Source organism: Alnus glutinosa, chromosome 8 (assembly GCF_958979055.1).
Source record: "Alnus glutinosa chromosome 8, dhAlnGlut1.1, whole genome shotgun sequence".
NCBI lineage: Eukaryota > Viridiplantae > Streptophyta > Magnoliopsida > Fagales > Betulaceae > Alnus > Alnus glutinosa.
The window spans coordinates 19,590,196-19,609,922 of NC_084893.1; the positions used below are offsets into that span (position 1 = coordinate 19,590,196).

A 19,727-nucleotide genomic window follows, 5' to 3' on the forward strand; every position below is an offset into this window, starting at 1 on the left:
TCTACTCGTTCATCCAGCTTTTCTTTTTGCTTAAAAAAATCCAAAGCTGCAAAGGACAGATCAGTCTAAAAGACATTATTGCCCTCCAAGAAAATTGCATCCCTATACCAGCAATACGATGTCCTTCGTCTTTCTCCTTTTTCCTCACCCACCGAATGGTTCCTTCATCTTTCCTCTTCCATTTTCCTCTTCCAGTTTCAAGCTTCCCTGTGCAACGGCCATACATCTTCCAGTTTCAAGGTCTCATTTGTCCTCTTCCACCGAATGGTTCCTTCTCCCCTTTCCACTTTTCACTCTCTTGCACCGCCGTATTGAACCAAAACCTCCACAAACACCTCCTCTCTCTTCACGCTACCCTCGTTTGACTAAGCTCCTCAGTAGCCACGCTCGTCAAGGCCGCTAAACAGGTATGTCATTCCATCAATCCATTGGGTTGTGCAACTCTCACTCTCTCTAGTGGGTTCGTTGGGGTTTTGCTTTTGTTTTTTTCCCTAGATCTTTCAATTTATTGTGAAATATTGGGTGCTTTTTATGCCACCTCTTCATACATGTAGTTTGGCTTTGATCATTGTGATTTGGGTTTTGTTCGGTTGGCAGGAAAATTGGGAAAGGTGAAAATAAAATTACAACTCGGGTATTACATTGATTGACTTCATTTTTGTTCAGCCGGTAGTTTAAATCAGAAAATTCGGGAATTACTGATGATGTGAGAACAAATAGTAGTTATACGATGTGAAATCCTAAATTAGTGATGACTTTCTTGATCCTCTGGTCTTCGTTTGTTGTTTCCTAGTTTTGTTTAAAGTGGTAGACTTACTTTCATTTAAGGCTGCACTTCCAATTAAATTCCAGTGAAGGTAGGAGTTATCATTTTCGACTTTCCAGACAAGAAAGAAAATTATAGAAAAACCCCAACACCCAAAGGCACCAGCTACAAATGTTGCCAATCCCCTATTCAAACCTTTTCCAAGAGTGGCTCCTGAAAAGCATGTCCAGAATAGTTTGCTTTGGGTTGATTTATAAGTGAGTGAACAAATATTAACCCTATACACCTTAGTGTTTGTGTGGAATTTGCAATGAGTTAAAAAGATGTTACAAAACTTACCTATAGAGGATTCAAAGACCACAACCTGACTCTCCTGCCAACATTGCTAACACACCAAAATTGAAATAGAAAAAATTGATAGTAGTAGACTAAAGAAACCAAGGTGAGTGCAACTCCAACCTTTGCCGAGTGAGTGGTATTCTGGGGCCCCCTTGTGCAATCTTTTTTGTGTTGACAGCAAAAAAGATCGAAACAGAGGGGGCTCCAGATGCTTTTGTGGGGGATCTACAGGGCTCTAATTTATAAGAAGAAAGCATTGTGTAGGATACTTACACAATGCAAATTTTCCTATTCGATCAACACGTTTTCTCGTCTTTTACTTTGTACAGTTCAAGTACGTGAGAATTTACTGCCGGTGGAAGATACATATTTGTCTACCAAAATTGTTAATGTTATATACAATTTAGGGATAGTAAATGTCTACGGCCAGTGACGTGTCAAGTGGTCCGCCCCTGTGTCATTGTGGAGTTCCAGCACAGCTGAGGCACTCTAGGACGTCAAGAAACCCGGGTAGAAAGTGGTACGGATGTATACATTACAAGGTAATTTCCCATAAGATTGTAGTATATTATTCGTCGTAAATGTTGTAGGACCTTTTTACTTATTATGCTTGCATGCAGAAAATCGGTGATTGTGATTATTTTGCGTGGGCTAATAATATGTCCACTACCGAGAAGATCTTGATGGAACGTCTTGAGGAACTGGAGAAGAGAATGAATGCTTTTAATAACGGAGTTGATGACCTTGTTGAAGCAAAATGTAAGGCCCATTACGACGTCATTCGGCGGGAGTTAGGGTTTGGTCGAAAAAACATTACTTCTTTCCGGGCTACGGCATTACTACTCATTTTGTTGTTAGTCTTCTATTGTATTGGTTATAGTGGATCCAGAGTTCCCTCATCCTTGATGTTAGACTGAGCTAATGGGAACAGATTATTCGTACTGTGTACTTAGGACTTTTATGGCATGTGGTGGTTACTTTTATGTGCCTGTTTACGTTAGATGTAAATATTGGACCTTGTTTCACAATGACTATGATTAAAATCATGAAAATTGCATAACAATGACTTAATAGCAATATAATTGCAATAAAATGTACATATTGTCAGGACTCCATCATGCTACAATTTAATTTATTTCTTTATATGTATTTCTTCCCAATGGTAACTTGAAAAACACAAAAAGTATAGGTCTTGAGAGCAATGAATACTAATGAAATGATCTAGGAGATTTCAGGTAAGTAATTGTGTAATGAAATATTTATTTGAAAAAGGTTTGTTGTATAGTGAATTTTTTTTTTTATTTGAATAGTAATAAAAAATTATTACTGAGGTGTAAAAAATGTACTCACACATGAGAATGTTTTTTATTTGATTTTTTTGAAAGAAGTGAAGAAGTGAAAAATATATATTAAAGACTGCAAATAAAGTGTTTAACCTTAAAACAAATTGGTTTAGATTATAAATTTGTGATCGAAATAAAGTTGAATTAATTTATATAGAACATTGAAGAAGAAAAAAAACCTTCTAAAATAAATAAATAAAAGAAAAAGAACTTTGTATTGTACTTGATTTCTTCATTTCAATAATAATAAAAACGTATTAATATTATATAAAAAAATATCTAAAATTAATAATGATTTGAAGAAATAATGATAAGAGAAAAAGAGGGGAGAAAAATTTGTCCCAAGGCTCACTTTTTTGACCGGTTCAACAACTTATTAACCGGTTCAACAACAAATTTTAAACAATGCTCACTACAAAAACAAAAAGTAGTAGCTCACATCATTCAATACAAGCAAAAAAATTGCTACGGTTTAGTCGCCATTAACCGCGCGCCACATATCATAACACATTGAATTCTGGTACATCCCCATGAACCTTGTGCCAGCCTCGGATTGATCAGGTTGTTGTCCAGGTGATACGTACGATACACCTGGCATAAGAGCCCGTTGCGATACATTGATCCAAGATTCATCGTACATCTCCTGCAGAGCGGAACTAAATAATGGATCAATGTCTGCACAATCCTTGCGGATGAAGTTGTGGACAGTGCAACATGCAATCACCATTAAACGTTGTGCTGGGATTTCGTATGGTGGCATATTTTCTAAAATCTTAAATCGATTCTTCCAGATCCCAAAAGTTCGTTCCACCACCGATCGTAGTGAAGAGTGTCTATGGTTAAACAACTCTTCCTTCCTCCGATGTTGGGCTCCACCGTCACGAAAGTTTGGTAGGTGGTATCGTTCGTTGCGGTACGGGGGCAAGAACCCCTTAGAGCAAGCATATCCAGAATCCACCAAATAATAAAATCCTGCAAAGTTAGGCGTTGTATCTGAGTACATTAGAATTGAATTTGGACAAACAACAAAAGATTGATTTCATAGTACCTTCGGCCGGTGTTGGGAAGCGCATCACGGGATCGTTTATAGTGGATGTGAAAATTCGTGAATCGTGCGCACTGCCCTCCCACCCACTACAAACGAACGTGAAGCAAAGGTCGAAGTCTGTCACACACATAACATTCTGTGTCGGGGTTTTTTTGCGACCGATAAATGGCACCACGTTGTGCTTGGTTACGCAGGCCATTATATGTGTGCCATCAATGGCACCTATGCAATCCTGAAATTAAATAAAACTATATAGATGAGTAATAACAATTGCAGCAAATAAAATGTAGTTATTTATCAAGAGTATTAAGAAGGTTGCGTACCTTAAACCAGGGGTAGTATCGCCTGTCACGGGCAACGTATGGGTGAGGCATCTCGATGGCACACGGTTGTATCAACGTATTGCCCAATCTACATAAGGCTTTGCATACTTGCCCAACGTATGTGCTTATGGTGTGAGTCGATCTTTGCAGCCTGTCGGCCACACTCCTCTGCGAGTGCGCTTGGCAAACAACTAAGAGAAATGCTGCTACTTTCTCAGTGATCTTAACATATCGGCTATTCCCTAGATAGCCATTATTTTTTAATGTGCTGCATAGCTTCATGAAGGTACAGGGATACATCCGGAAGCGCTCGTAGCATGTAGTACGGTTGGGGTTCGTCAGGACCCAATACATCCACATATGACCCGTCAAAGGGGACGTGCGTTGCGGAATACGCACAATTCGAGAAGCTTGTTGCATGTTAAAGTGAAGTTCTTCAATCACCCTAAATAGACTCTCGAAAAGATTCAAGATTTCAGCATAGTCTGGTTCCGTGTTCGTTTCCTCGTCATACTCATTGTTAGGTACCTCGGTGGCACAATATTGGGGGTCGTCAGGGGTATCACCCCAGTTTTCATAGTCTGAGTTCATACCAAACGTTCCACTGCCATCCATGTTGAGTACTATTATATTGAATTATACCACCTGCATCAAAGCTCCAAAAATTGAGTACGATGAACATACTCATCATTACAATGCAAATTCATAATTTAAATATCTTCTACGCAAACATTTATAAGTCCGTGCATAAATAAAAACATAAATATACGAAGTCTGGTGCCCTCCCCATATAAACATAGTCAATTATACTAATTATCGTCAGGTAAAACGAAACTCATTAGCCAGGCTCTCTGAACTGCAGGTGACATGCACATGAACACCTTCGCCTCATGAGTCCCCTTCAAGGCGGTACACGCTCTCAATTGCACATTTGTAGACAACCCCATCTGACCGGATAGTGAGTTCATTTGGGTCATTGCCTCAATTACCCAATCTCGAGGACGACCGGTGTCGGGGCAGACATTCCCCACGGAACTGGCTGTCGAGCTTTTGATTATGGTACTCTGCAACTGGTCCCGAATCTCATAGAAAGTGTTGGTTAGACCTACCATTATCTCCTCACCTTTAGACCCCCGCTTGCTCGACCTTGGTGAGTTGCTTGTCGGGGATGCAACCCTCTTACCTTTGTTTTTGTAAATGCGCGGTGGAGGCCGTTGTGGCTCAGTGAGGTCAATTACTGCCGGTGAGACAGTATTGAGGTAGAACACGGCGACATTGTCATCGTTTGGCGGGTCCATAGTGCTGGCATGCCTAAACTGCCCTGTAGCTCGCGTCCCCGTGAAGAGGTCATTCAATTTCGCGTAGTTCGAGGGTTCACCCTTCTTGAATCTGTAATATTTTTTAGGCCCGAATTTCTGCACAACATGGTGACTGAGGTTGTTAAATAATGTTAAGTGCAGTTGTGAAATTGACAAGGTAATATTCAAATTGTAGAAATTGCAAATGATGATAAAGTATATATACAAAATCGATATATTTGTAGATTTCAATATCTCAACTAATGGTAATTATATACTGTCAATTGAGAGAGTTACCGATTTCAGTTGTTCCCATTGATGTGCATGCAATGACAATGTATTCTTTACATCGTCCCAACCCTCTCCGGTGACTACGCTACCATCGAGGAGTTCGCTGAAATCCTTCCAATCGGTCCTGAATTTTTCTAGCTTCTTGCCAACTTGCTTCTGGGTGTAATGGAACCCTTCCACTTGAATAGTGTTATTAAAATGCTCAGTGATTGAGGCCAAATGCCTCGCATAAGGCGGGAAAATCCCTCTTGGGGTTAGATCTACGAGGGAGTACACTAAAGCTGACTCAGTGTCGGGGGTCCATACCGCTTTGGGGGGCTTCAAATGCACCCCAAAAGAGGACGGGGATGGTGAAGGGTGTTTTCTTGGAGACTTCCGTGGGGTTGATGAAAATGACATCTATTTAAGGACGTAATCAGAACAAATGTAGGAAAATTATAAAAAATATGTTATAGTATGAATATAGGAAACTGCAGTAGAGGCTAAGATTATAAAAAGAGATACATACCTTTCGGTTCGTCTGTCGTGTGCGCAAGAAGTAGGGTTCGTGCTGCAGTGGACATTGACAATATTATGGTGCAGTATTGAATCACAATTTTAATTAGCATTGAACAAAGAAAACAAAAACAAGGGCCCTTGCATTCCTTGACTTTTTCATCCAGATTTTTCTGGAGTGCAATTTTTTTTTGGCAGTGTTTTGCTTATAAATGTTTAGTTCATCCTAAAAAAAAATATATTTAAAAATCATTAAGATTAAAATAATGTATGCACTCTTTGCTCTGGTTGCCTTCCAACGGCTAAGAAGAAGACAAACATTGAAAATCAAGCAACTAATGACAAACCCATAACAGTTATTACAAGTGAGGGCTATAAAACCAACCCAGTAGAGAGATTCTTAAAACATTGCATAACAAAACACACCTAAACAAAAAGTTTCCAAAACAAAGAAGACCCATTTGAGGACTGACCAACTAAATAAAGTGGGTAGCTTGATTCTTGGCGTTAATGGGTTTCCTTTCGAAGAAACTAAACCCGAAGGACCCCTCATTTCCCACACCCTGACTCTATCAAGCTTCAAAAGAACAAAAATTTACTCACCCACCCATTTGGGTATTCCCATCACTTGCCTATGCTTATTGTAACAAAATGGTGTCCAACAGTGACTTCTCCCTTACAGAAATACCAAGGAAAACATACGTAGCAGTATAATCAATCTGAATATTTCAGAATGATTTTAATTCTTCTACGAAGAGTGTTAAAATGACCCCTAAAAACACTTCAGCTTTTAATAATGACTTCAGTAGCAAAAAGCTCTGCTATAACTGATGGTAAAGAAGCAACTTACTAGTACTGCAGTATTAAAATTTTTGTAATTCATGTTGCCTATTTTTGGATGTTTGAACAAGCTAGTGTCAAAAAGTTCACGAGAAACAAGGCTCATTCTTCATGTGCCTTTAAACAGAAGATCATTCAAATCAGGTATTCTTTAGGCAGCCTAAAGTTAACTGCCAACACATTCTTCCCCCCACCCCCTTCCTTCCAAATCGAATAACAAATAACAAAATATACCACGAAAACAACTAATAAAGAGAAATATTGTGAAACAATCCATAATTTTCGAACTAGTCAACCGTTTCCCAGCAGCCATACACAGTTTCAAACACATGCCCATCAATGACAATTAAAACCAAAAAAAGAGACCACAATATTAGGAAACTGGGAAAGTTGAAACACATACGAGGACTCACTAGCAAAAATATATATACATTAGAGGGGAAAAAACAAAATTACCACCTCAAATATACACTCATCGAGACATAAACGAAGAAGATGAAAATTTACCTTTGACCGTGATCTGGTAGTTGGACCAGTTGTTGTCTGCGTCTTGGAGGGCCTGGGTCGAGATGCAACACCAGGGAAATTCCTCTTGGGTCGGAGAGGACCGATTTCAGGGGAAAATTCCTTCAAATAGGTTATGACCATCGTCCCTTGGGGATTTCTGGAAGATGATAGATTCACTTATAGGAGAGTGATGTGGGGTTGTACAAATCGAAATCGAAATCGAAACTCAACAGGTTGAGTGGATGGGTGAGCCAAAGCTCTGCAGCGTATCGCACGGTTGATATGAGAATCGAAAAAGAACTAACCAAAGTGAGGCGTTATGACGCTCTGAAATCAGGTAGGTGACAGGCAGGACTACATTGATGGAGCGTTTGGTTCCCACGTGATTTGAATAGACTGAATGCTATGCTACAGAAGAATCCTTCTGAAGAGATGCTTATTACTTTTGGGGAAGGGGTACACATAGTATTCCGCAGAGAAATACAATTGAAAATATTAGAAGAGGACAAAGGAGACCTTAGCAATGTATGGCCGTTGCACAGGGAAGCTTGAAACTGGAAGATGAAAATGGAAGAGGAAAGATGAAGGAACCATTCGGTGGGTGAGGAAAAAGGAGAAAGACGAAGGACACCGGATTGCTAGTATAGGGATGCAATGTTCTTGGAGGGCAATAATGTCTTTTAGACTAATCTGTCCTTTGCAGCTTTGGATTTTTTAAAGCAAAAAGAAAAGCTGGATGAACGAGTGGAGGGGCAAAAAATGTCAAAAAAAAAAATTCAAAAGCCTGCTGAATGGGCCCGGGGGTGGGGGGAAAATTTGGGGGGAGGGGGAAGGGGGTTTTCAAACAAGGCCCATATCCATTTTTAGCCATTAGTCATGTACCATCTACAATACAAAATGAAACCTATGTGAAAAAAGAAAAAAAAAAGAAAAAAAAAAGTAGTTATTAAATCACAATACAAAAATACAAAAATTTAAAAAAATACAAAAATATAGGAGAAGAAATGGCTTCAATTGAATCACGATTTAGCTCGAATTTCAAGCAAGTAAAGGAATTGATTTATGACCCTATCAAATGAACCATTGACCGATACTTCGATCGTCGAAGGATGGGAGTAAGTTTTGGAACAGTCTAACATCAAGTTTCACCAAAAGTACAATCACAAGGAGATCAAGAATACAGAGTTCCATGTATAAAAGTAGAGTTTTCACATGATAAAAACAGTGTTGAATGGTTTCGGTCATGATTTGTAGGACATAATAGAAGGGAGGCTAATAAAACAGTTATTGGTTTAGCAAACATAGCTATTTACCAATCTTTAGAGCAAGTGCGGATGGAGGAATGCCATATTTTAATTCAAATTTTTGTACTTGCTCAGCATAATGTTTCTTATTGAATTAAATGAAAGCTTTGAAGTTTTCTTCAAAAAAAAAAAAAAAAAAGACAAAAATTAGCTACAAAGCAATCTAATAGGCTACCAAGTGTCCTCAAACATGTGCCTCTCACATGTAATTTTTAATAAACTTTAACACTTTAAACTCTGTTAACTCTCCTTCTATCTCTAACGTCTCTTTTTCTTCTTCTTCTTCTAACAAATGTTTCTCTCTCAAATCGGTCGTACATGAATTTCTAAGAGTCATGGTTATTTAAGACATAGGAACAAACTACTGGGTTGTGCTGGATTCTTGCCGTGGACATTGTAAAAGACACGGTTTCATAGTTTTTGTTTGTTGTTTGCTCCTTCTTTTTTCCCTGTGAGCTATATCTGCAAAGTCACTTTGTCATGTTCGTTTGCTTCTTTTTGTTTTGTAAGAAAAAACTATGAAATATATATATATATATATATATGTGTGTGTGTGTGTGTGTGTGTGTGTGTGTGTGTATGTATCAGAAATTTGAGGAAGCAATTATTGGCGGCCTTTAAAATCAAGCTTTCTTGCACGTACACTTGTAAAAATGGAGAAGTAATTACTAAATTGTGTAGTCCATTAAATCAAGCTTTATAGGGTTCTCATAATCCTATAACTTACCTAGCAAAAGACAAATAAATGGAAACAAAAAAATCACATGTGACTTCTTCTTTTTTGCTAGTTAGTAACTTTGCTTCACAATGATTGTAATGTGTAGTGCTATTTAAAAAAAGAAAGCTTCTTCATTTATGGTCATGAGTATTTCTATATATTCTAAGCCTCCCAAGGCATGAGTAAATGGCCATTTGTCCTTGATAGGTATTTTTATACTTATGAGTATTCATTATTCATTCTTTTTATTTTTGTATTTATTTATTGCAGTGTGACATAATTGGATGTTAAGCCATTGGAATTTTTCTAGTCATTTAATTTATTATAGTGATGGCCAAACAATCAAATATAGAGGTACGTGATTTCAATCAAATACGATTTCATGACTTACATTTATTTATATATCTATAGCAAACTTTTCTTGTAAATATTTTATACTAAATATTGAATGCCCTATTTTCATTATAGATGTTTGATATTGGTGAAAGATGTGTATTGGACAATAAATTAAATGAACAAGAACCTCTTCATGGAAGCCAAAGCAAATCAAACACTTCGAATAGACAAAACATGGGATTTGCTTAAGTACAAAAAATTGGTATGAAATTTGATTGTGATTGTAACACCTCAATCCCATATTAGGAAGAGATGAATAGCTCACATACAGTGAGTGATTTATAAAAATACTTATAAGTGATAAGTCCTACATTGCTTAGTTACTAGTGAAACTGTGTTTTATAAGGGGTTTTAGGAAAACTCCAATTTGACTAGTCTTTTTGGGGTAATAGAACAGATGTAGCTAGCGTTTTTTCCTAGGTCATTACAATGATGATAATGCATATGAATTCTACAAAGAGTATGCTCACCGAATAGGCTTTAGTGTAAGAAAACATTTATTGAAGCAAGAAAATTCAAGACTTGTTAAAAGGAAAACATTTTGTTGCTCAAAATTTTGACAAAGGCGAAAAGAAGCATATGTTTGTCACGCAGTTTCACGTGTGGGTTGTTTATGACTTCTCAACTTCAAAATGATGGTATATTAGAATTTGTTTCCTTTCATGAGTAACATAATCATAAGTTTGCACATTCTTAATGAAATATATGTTAAGATCAACAAGACATATTACACTTGCATAGAGAGTTGTTGTAAATGATGCTGAGAAGTTTGGAATATCAATAAAACAAACTCTAGATTGTTTGGTCGACCTTTTGCACCATTCATTGGGGTTTATCATTACAAACAAACAGTTATCTTTAGTGCAGCATTACTTCATGATAAATATGTAGAGTTATTTAAGTGGTTATTTAGAACTTTTCTAAGTGCAGTGTCAGGGAAACAATCAACAACTATACTTATAGATCAATTTGCTGCAATGGCCAAATCAATAGATGAGATATTTCCCAAATCACATCATCGTTTATGTGTATGACATATTTTTCAAAATGCTGCCAAGTATCTGAGTCATGTATTTCATTCAATAAAAACAATTTGCAGATGGTTTTGGCCATTGTGTATATGATTATGAAGATGAAGATGAATGTCTACATGCATGGGATAATATGCTTAAGAAGTATAGTCTTGGTAATAATAAATGGTTGGATGTGATATTTGATGTAAAAGAGAAATGGGCGATGGTATATGGTCGACATACGTTCACTTTTGATATGAAAAGTACCCAACGCAGTGAATCCATGAACAATGTGTTGAAAACGTACTTGAAACTGCAACATAATCTTTTGCAGTTTTTGGAACATTACCTTAAAGTCTTCTCTAATAAGCGGCATCAGATATTAGAAGTAGAGTTCAGAATGAGTCAAACAACACCTATTTTACAAGTTGGTGTAGAGATGTTAAGACATGTTGTGAAGTTGTATACCCCTTCCAACATGAAAAGATGAATACGAGGGATTGTATTGTTTACAAGGCCAAAAAATTTGATACTATCATAGAGTACAAAGCTAAATATAGGCAGAAAACTCAATAATTTATAGTTAAATTTGAAGTCTCAACAAATAGTGTCCAATGTAATTACATGAAATTTAACTTTGTACTAATTCTATGTATCCATGCTTTGAAAGTTTTTGACAAGAAAAATATAATGAGGCTTCCAACCCATTATGTATTGAAAAGATAGACAAAAGATACAAAAGTTAGTACTATTGATAAGCGCTGAATGTTGTTTAACCATATTTTCTAGGTTTTCTTAAAGTGTGCTTTAAGCCTAAAATCAATATAATTAATTACATGTTTATTTAAAACCTGAAAAATAATAAAACAACACAAAATCAAACAAATAATAATGTTAAGGAATTGACATATGCAAGTTAAGGGGTTTGAATGTGCAACATTCGACGCTTATCAATTATCAATGATCATTTTGGTATTGATATTAATGACACTTCTCAAGAGTTAATAGGAAAGCATTACTCCTACTTAAGTCAAAGTTTTTCATGAAATTTCCACACTTACTTTAGAGAACAAGATGATATACGAATATGTCGATAGATGTTCTAAAAAATTATTGAAGGATGTGTAGGAAATGAGAAAAATATGTTATTCTAGTGGCGTGGAGTGTCAATTAGAGGTTCAAGGTGAAGTTAATAAAAGGTTTGAGTTCAATGAGGTTATAGCTTCACAAGTCACACATGGGTTAAAACCGATGTCCAAAAAGAGGTTGAAAGGCGCATTAGAACGACGAAAAAAATTTAAAATCTCAAACCAAAACATCATTGACTTTTAGTTGTGTTAGAGACTTACCGCATCGTGCTTGTGGTGCAAAACAAGTTGAATCACTTGAATATTTAAGTAAAGTAAGATATTTTTTCAAAAAAGACCCTAGTTTTGCACTGTAGCAGTTATTTCCAAAGAGAGTGCGAAGAGAAAAAAAAAGTCTTGTTTGTTGAGGGGAAGGGAAGCACTATGCTTCCCTCCTCCCATGGTGTTTTGTGTTTTCAGAAATTGATAAGGGTGTTTTATTTGTTATGGCGACGTTGTCCCTTGGAAGAGAACATAGTTTTGTCTTGTCCTTTTATGGGATGGAGATGTAGTTTTATGTCTTTGTTGTGTTTTTCTTCTTTAGAGTTATTTTCTCGCTGAATATCGTATTGTGGAGAGAGATCGGTGGTTTTTTGAGGAGGACTCTAATTGCAAGCAAGGACGTATATGCGATCTATGCATATTGGTGAATCAACTACATTTGGTGGATTGGAGTATTTTCCTCGTATCGGAAAACCCTGACTTCCAATGGCATCTTGAGATCCATGGATAATATCTCCCGCATCGTCCAGGTCCTTGGTGCCCTAATTCAGATCCCTGTCGATTTGCTCGAAACCACGAGCGCTAGTGACGTAGATGAGCACTGTGGCAAAAAAATCGATCCCAGCCTTCGCACCAGTCAATGGCAGACGCCCGAGGGAACAGATCCACCTTGCTGTCGGGAAGCTATGTCACAAGTATCGGAGCCGATTAATCTGGAACCACGATCTCAAGCCTGCATCTTGTGCGACAATTTCGATGATAACCGTTCCTTGCAGTTCCATGGAGTGGTAACCAATTTTGGACACGTGGCAGTTTATAAGGCTAATGATGTGGTTAGAAACCTACAGGATGTATAACCGGTCGTTTAACATGTTAACGTGTCCTTCATGGAACAGTTCCCCCGAGCTTTGGAGACAACATTGCTATGGGACATATCCAACATTCAGACTTTTTGGGAGATCAACAAGGAGACTTTTTCTTTTTTGTTTTTTCATTTTTTTTTTTTAGTTCCTTATGCAGTCTGCTCTGTTGGTTTTAGTTCCAACTTGGTCTGTAAAAGGTATTTTATAGCTCAAATGTCTTCTCCTATATCAAGCAGAGACTTATGTTAATGTAGAGGTATTTTCTGTAGTTTAGATTATCTTGTTGCAGCTGTGGTCAATAATAGTCTGAGTATGACTTTGCTTGGGTGGAGGAAACTCTATTCCCTGTGCCTCTGACTTAGTTTATTAGGAAATCTTTATAACCCTGAATGTTAAACCGTTTGGTCTCTTTTATAAATATTGGAAGGGATCTTTGAATAAAAAAAGAAAAAGAAAAAAGTAAAGTAAGATATGTTACATTTCTCTATATACAAGAATTTATAAGTCTATTACTGTATTTTGGTTTACATTAATAAATTATATACAAGATTCCTATGTTGACATCAATACTTAGCGACAACATGGTAATGTCAGACTAAAATTTCAAATGTTGGATAACTTGACTCAGGTATGATTTTATTATTATTATTATTTTCTAGTTTCCTTTTAAGCAATTACTACCATTAAGTCAAATTGAAATGTAAATTGCTAAAATATCATATGTAAGAATCTTTCATGAGTAGAAACTTGGTTGGAGAATTATAATATTAGGTTCAAGGAGTAGCCTCCAATAGGGTGAGAGGAGAGTACAACTGATATCATTCTTTGTACATTCTAATGGTGATCTTTGATTTAGATTTGTGAGAGTGGCAGTTAGTAACAAGAGCATTGGCAGTTGTAATATTAGTATTAGTGGGTTGGTTCTTGATTCTTCAATTGTAATTGATGGAAATGTGTGATGTGGCATATTTTTATATGTTATACCTAAAATTATTGTTAATCTGGCTTATTATTGTTTATTTCATTCTTTTATCATCTTTTCATCCTTTCCCAAAATATATATATATATATATATATATATATATATATATATATATATATATATATATATATATATATATATATATATATATATATATATATTTCAGCGGGTGATTGATGTTAATTAACATGTGTCCTAGTTTTGTAAAATATTATGCTTTCTTAATGAGATAATGTGGTGAAGAAAGATATTTGACTTTAAAAAGTTTAGATTTGGGTTCTCTCATTGTTTGGACCTAAGAGAACAAAAAGCTTCACTCCTATGTGTCTAAAGCAAATATTTGGCATTGTTTATACTAGTTTTATATTTTATGAAAATCAAAACAATCTAAAATGTGAAATTTATTAATTTATTTTATTTAGCTTTGACGTCAACCAAATAGAAAACTCTAGCAATCGGCAAAATAACTAGTTTAGTTGGTTCATGATTCTTCAATTGTCATCTCACTCAATATATGTTATAGGAGCCTTCCCAATTTGTTAGCCATTGGTCACTTGTGTATGTTTTTCCATACTGAAATTAACTATGAGTAGGGGTGTGCATGGGGCAAGGTGGGTTTTCGCCTTTTTTGGCCCCGCCCCTCACCTTTGCGGGTTGGAAATTTCCAACCTGCGAACCACACTTAATAAAGACTAACCGTGCGGGGTGGATCATTGCGGGGCGGGTTCGCGCGGGGCGGGGATTGCGGGTATTGCGGGGCGGGGCAGGTATTTTGAGTTTCATTTACATAATTTTGATTTTATTTATTAAAAAAATAAAAATTCAAAAAAATACTGGTTTTTTAAATAAAAAATTAAATTCATATTTCCATTCAATAACATTTTCCATGGAATTAACATTTTAAACTAAAAGCCCTATTAATTATAAGATAAAATTCTAAGAAACATGATTTCTATTTTCTCCCATCAACAAAGCATAATTGAATAAATGTAAAGAATAAAAAGTTATAATATTTCACTATTCCATGTAATCAATTTTCTTGTCTTTTCCAGAAGTAATGAAAAGATTATTTCAAATAACAATACAATAAAAATGTGTAAACTTTAACATCCCATAAAATTGAACCATAAAAATTGTATTTCTCACACAATAAAATGAGCTAGTAGACTCCTTTTTTATTTTTTTTTTCTCCTTTGTGCAGTGCGGGGCGGGGCGGGGACCCGTATTTTTTAAAAGGATAAACCCGCAACCCACCCCGCCCCGCATAAATTTATCAAATTAAGACCCTAACCCGCAAAAAAACCTAAAAACCAGGTCATCTGCGGGGTGGAGCAGGGATTGTGGGTTTTGCACACCCCTAACTATGAGACTACACCACGTATTCGTGATGCAAGGCCTATTGATCAAAGTACAAGGATATAATTTAAATGTTAAAGCTAGTATTGTAACGCCTCGCTTTTGCAAAAAGCGTAAGTGATTTTTTTTTTTTTATTATTTCCACATGACATTACTATAACATCAGAGTTATCGATTAGTAGCGGAAAGTATAATTATTCGACATATTTGGATTAAATAACACAACAGAGCTACTAACTGAAATACTTCTAGACATCTATAAAGAAAATACTTAGAACAAATACATGGAAACAGGTGTCAATAGTGACACAAAAGAATACATGGAAATTATTAGCAATCTTTTCAACATAAAAGGTTAAAACCTCTTGAGCTCTAACCTTCATTTATAAAACCTGCACCAATACACACACACACACACACACACATATATATATATAGTAACAAAAAGACAAAATACCCTAAGTGAGTCCGTCGTTTCCAATAATAATATGAATGTTGATTTATTTAATAAATGCAATACAATGCAGATATGACTTTATAATCACATGTATACGCAATATATAATCCATGGTAGCTAATCATAGTCATATATTAAATATAAACATAATCATGAAGCAATAATATGACAGTTTTAAATGCAATGTTTAATTATCATCTTTTGCATTCCTCTCGTGATAGAATCAATGGTCCGGATTAGTGTGTTGTGGGAGTCAACGGTCTTAACTGGCAACACCATCACCCCCTCCTCCCACCCGCTGTATTAGCCAACTGTCACTTAAAGCTTATTTGTTTGTTGCTGGAATCCAAAGGTCCCAGCAGACTAAGAGCCAAAAGTCTTAACCTGTTTATTTATTAAGTTTCACTGGCAGTCATCATTCCCCGCTGCATACCAGCTTTGTTATTAACCAATTTCGTTAAAATGAAAAACATGTAAATTCACATGCACAGCCAAATTAAATAAAGCAGTAAACATAATAGTATGGAAAAATCACCAGCATCGCCCTCAGTAAGTATAAAGATACTTACAACCCTTTGTGCAGTCTCTTAAGTCATTCTCTGCAATAAATACATTTATACACATAGTGTTAACATCTCCACTCCAAGAATATTGCTTATTTCACTTAACATGATATGTTTTTGTCTTAATATTAATTCCTAGTAATAACATCTAAACTCTTTTTATGATCCAACCATTTGGCGAAAAGCAAAACACTAAAACATTACATAACCGGTCAAAGTACCCAAAACACCATGCTACTAAAATAGCTTAAATCCAATATTACAGCTATGTATTAAACTGACACTTCTCCTGTTACATAATCAGTTAGTCAAATCTCATTAAAATCCATTAACCCTCAATTTAAGCATCACACTATTTTAAGCAATAAAACCAAATGATAATACCTTAGCCGAAGAAATAACAAGCTAACACACAACTAGCAGATAAAACCCATCAATAAATACTCAATTCTAAAATATAACTAAAGCATCCACTCTTAGGCCATCTCTAACAGAAGCTCTATTTTAACCAAAAAGTCAAATTTGACTATTTTTGCCTCTTTTTCTTCATCCAACAGAATAGTCATCTTAATTTTTTTCTTAACTTCATCAACAGTGAATAGCCACTATTGGCTATTCACTGTTCATTGGTTATTTTATTTTATATTATATTTTTTTCTTTCTCTCACCATCTCCCCACTTCAGCCTCTCTCTCTCTCTCTCTCTCTCGCTCGCTCACTTCTCATCTGCAATCCCTCTCTTTCAATCCCGCATGTCCCCCACTTCCCTGCTTAGGGTTCGACGAAGAAGGAAGGAGAAGAACCGAAGAGAAGGAGATCTGAGAAGGTGGGTCGACTGAGGAGAGGCGCCGATTTCCAGCGAGTAGAGGGGCCGATTTCGGGTCGCGGGTCATCTTCCAACGGTTGAAGGGTGATTTCCGGCGAAATGAGATTTTCTGTGGATTCTTCCTTAGTTGGGCGATTTGGTGTGTTCTCTGTAGTGGCATTAGTAATTTTGGTTGTGTGTGTGTTGGCTGTGTTGTGAACTTCCGGCCGTGTGTGTGTGTGTGTGTGAATCTCTTGTTGGATTTGTGAATTTGGGTTTGATAAGTTCTAGAGATAATCGGTGTTTGTTATTGTTTTGGCCAGAAGTTAATTGGGTGTGGAATTCTAGTGAACCCACCGGCGAGGAGGAGTGACTGGAGAGTGTTTTGGCTGGAAGTTGATTGCGTGTGGAATTCTGGTGAACCCACTGGTGAGGAGGAGTGACCGGAGAGAGAGAGAGAGAGAGAGGGAGGAGGGAGAGAAAGAAAATAAAACAATAAAAAAATATTATTTAAAGAAAATGAAGTGTGGAATAGAGATTATTGTTTGAGTGATTTTAAGAAAACCAGTGGTTAAAGTAGAGATTGAGGCTTTTTGGATAACTATTTTAACTCTAACTGCTGGAGATGGCCTTAGCCGAAATAGGGGACTCTTGAGCCTTAAACTACACGGTTCTATTCAAAACATTAAACCCAATAGTCCAAATACCAAGCAACTGGGTAATATCCAAAATTAGTTCATACCCAACCAACAATCACACGGCCAACCTCTCCAAAACACACACACACACACTCATCTTCAAAATATACCCAAAAATCATAATTTAAAATAGGGGTATTTGGCTACATAAAAACAGGGATACACAACTAAGCTTCACCCATGCACACACACACACGAATGGCTGAGACAGGGGACACCACTTCAGCCGGAAAACTCACAACCCAAATATTGTCCAGCCAATCAAGAAAACATCTAACACCACAATAATTGGTCCAGTCACAAATAACTAAAAGGATCCAACAATCAGTAAGGATAAACACTAAATTAAACTAAAATAAAAGATTTACTCACTTTGGAAATTTTTGTTCAATTACAGAGAATTTCACCGAAAAACTCGCGACTGGAACTCCTACGGACAGTCGTTGGAAACACCTCGGATCGTTGGAAGTCGCCACTAAAACCGTCAATGGCAATGACCCATGGGTTTGGGTCTCTCAGATTTGATAGGTTCCGGGTTCTGGGTCCTCTCCTCCGTCGGTTTCTCGGGTCCCCATCGGTTGCACGAGCAACGACCACTGGAAATCGAACCTCTGGTGGTCTGACCCTCCCCTGGCTCTCCATCTTCATCTGTCTCCTGATCGGCCTCTCTTTGTGTCTCTTTCTCTCACGGTCCCTCTGTGTTTGAGAAGAGACGAATAGAACGAAGAAGAAGAAAATAGAAGGATCGGGAAGAAAGGAAGAGGGGAATTAAGTCTCTTACTTTCAGATTTTCTCTCTCAAACTCACTCAATCTCTCGTTCTTATCTTTGAATTTCCCTCATCTTCCCCTCTCTGTCTCCCTCACTTTCTAGCTCTCCCTTCTCCTTATAATCGCCTCTTGATTAGAGACTTGAATGGAAAAGGGAAGAGAAAGAACAAGAGGAAGAGGAAGAAAAGAGAAAAGGAGGAAAAGGGAGAATCAGGAAGAGGAAGGGGATGATTCTCTCTTTCACTCTCACCGTCACTGTCTCTCTCTCTGTTTCAGATGAAGAACATAAAAGAGGAAATAAGAGAAAAATAAAAGAAAAAAGAAGAAGCCTGGAGAAGAAAAAGAAAAGAAGAGAAAAGGAAGAAGAAACTCAGTGAATTTCACTAAGAGGTGCGAGATTAACGAAGGAATTGAGGGTGAATTTTATAAGCTTTGTAAATTGTGGTTAATTTTTACCGCAGTTAAAATTAAAATGAGTTTAAAGTAAAATATCGAATTAATTCCTAGTTAAATTTACCTTAATTAGATTAATTTTAATTAACCTTTAAAAATATCTAACTAATCTATAGTTGACTTTTATCTAATTAGGTTAACTAGAGTTACTCATTAGTAAAATCTAATTACTATTAATCATAATTATTTTTATATAAGGCATTTCTCATTTAATAACTCACTAGGGTGTAATTTTAAATCCATTTTGAGTCCAGTTCGTTTCATAATTGATGTTAATTTTTGAATAACATTATTATACTGATAATATTATTATACCAAATAATATTATGCCAAAATAATATTATGTACAATAAATATTTAATAATATTATTTTACAAATATTCTCATATAATACTATTAGAGATATTATTATTCCAACTAATTCACAAAATATTTAAGTTTGCCTATTATCAAATAAGAATATGTGATACATAAATATGCAATTATCAAAATAATATCGATCGAGCGACTTTATAGTCGATCAAGCAAATGTGTAACGAATAAAATAGATCGATCGATCATAAAATTGATCGAGTGACTTAATAATGATAAGTAAATAAAAATTGATCGAGCGATTAAAAGTGTGAATTGATCACCATGAGTCTTAAATTTTATTTAAGACACCCTTATCATAAAATATGAGATATTACATGTACACGGTGCATATTACATATAAACCCCACTCTTCCCTTCATCAATTACTATAAACACAG

The 19,727-nt window shown here is 36.2% G+C and overlaps 1 protein-coding gene and 1 long non-coding RNA gene across 2 annotated transcripts; one reads left to right on the plus strand and one right to left on the minus strand.

Moving 5' to 3' along the window:
• Positions 1-276: 276 nt before the first annotated feature.
• On the plus strand, positions 277-1,990 carry LOC133874884 (uncharacterized). Its single transcript, XR_009901403.1, has 3 exons — positions 277-407; positions 1,513-1,647; positions 1,726-1,990. It is a non-coding gene; the product is annotated as an uncharacterized LOC133874884 (long non-coding RNA).
• An 804-nt stretch (positions 1,991-2,794) lies between these two features.
• Positions 2,795-4,434, minus strand: LOC133876189 (uncharacterized). Its single transcript, XM_062314474.1, has 3 exons — positions 3,820-4,434; positions 3,497-3,728; positions 2,795-3,420 (listed from the first exon to the last, which is right to left on the minus strand). The coding sequence occupies exons 1-3, from the start codon at positions 4,432-4,434 to the stop codon at positions 2,921-2,923; spliced, it is 1,347 nt and encodes a 448-aa protein (XP_062170458.1). The 3' UTR covers positions 2,795-2,920.
• Positions 4,435-19,727: the final 15,293 nt, after the last annotated feature.

What these genes read in the sequence shown, in the direction of transcription:
- LOC133876189 (XM_062314474.1), bottom strand. Translation starts at nt 4,434, where the DNA reads ATGGATGGCAGTGGAACGTTTGGTATGAACTCAGACTATGAAAACTGG. An exon ending in GATACTACCCCTGGTTTAAG is followed by an intron (nt 3,729 to 3,819) that starts GTACGCAACCTT and finishes ATTTAATTTCAG; the next exon opens with GATTGCATAGGTGCCATTGA. An exon ending in CTTCCCAACACCGGCCGAAG is followed by an intron (nt 3,421 to 3,496) that starts GTACTATGAAAT and finishes CTAACTTTGCAG; the next exon opens with GATTTTATTATTTGGTGGAT.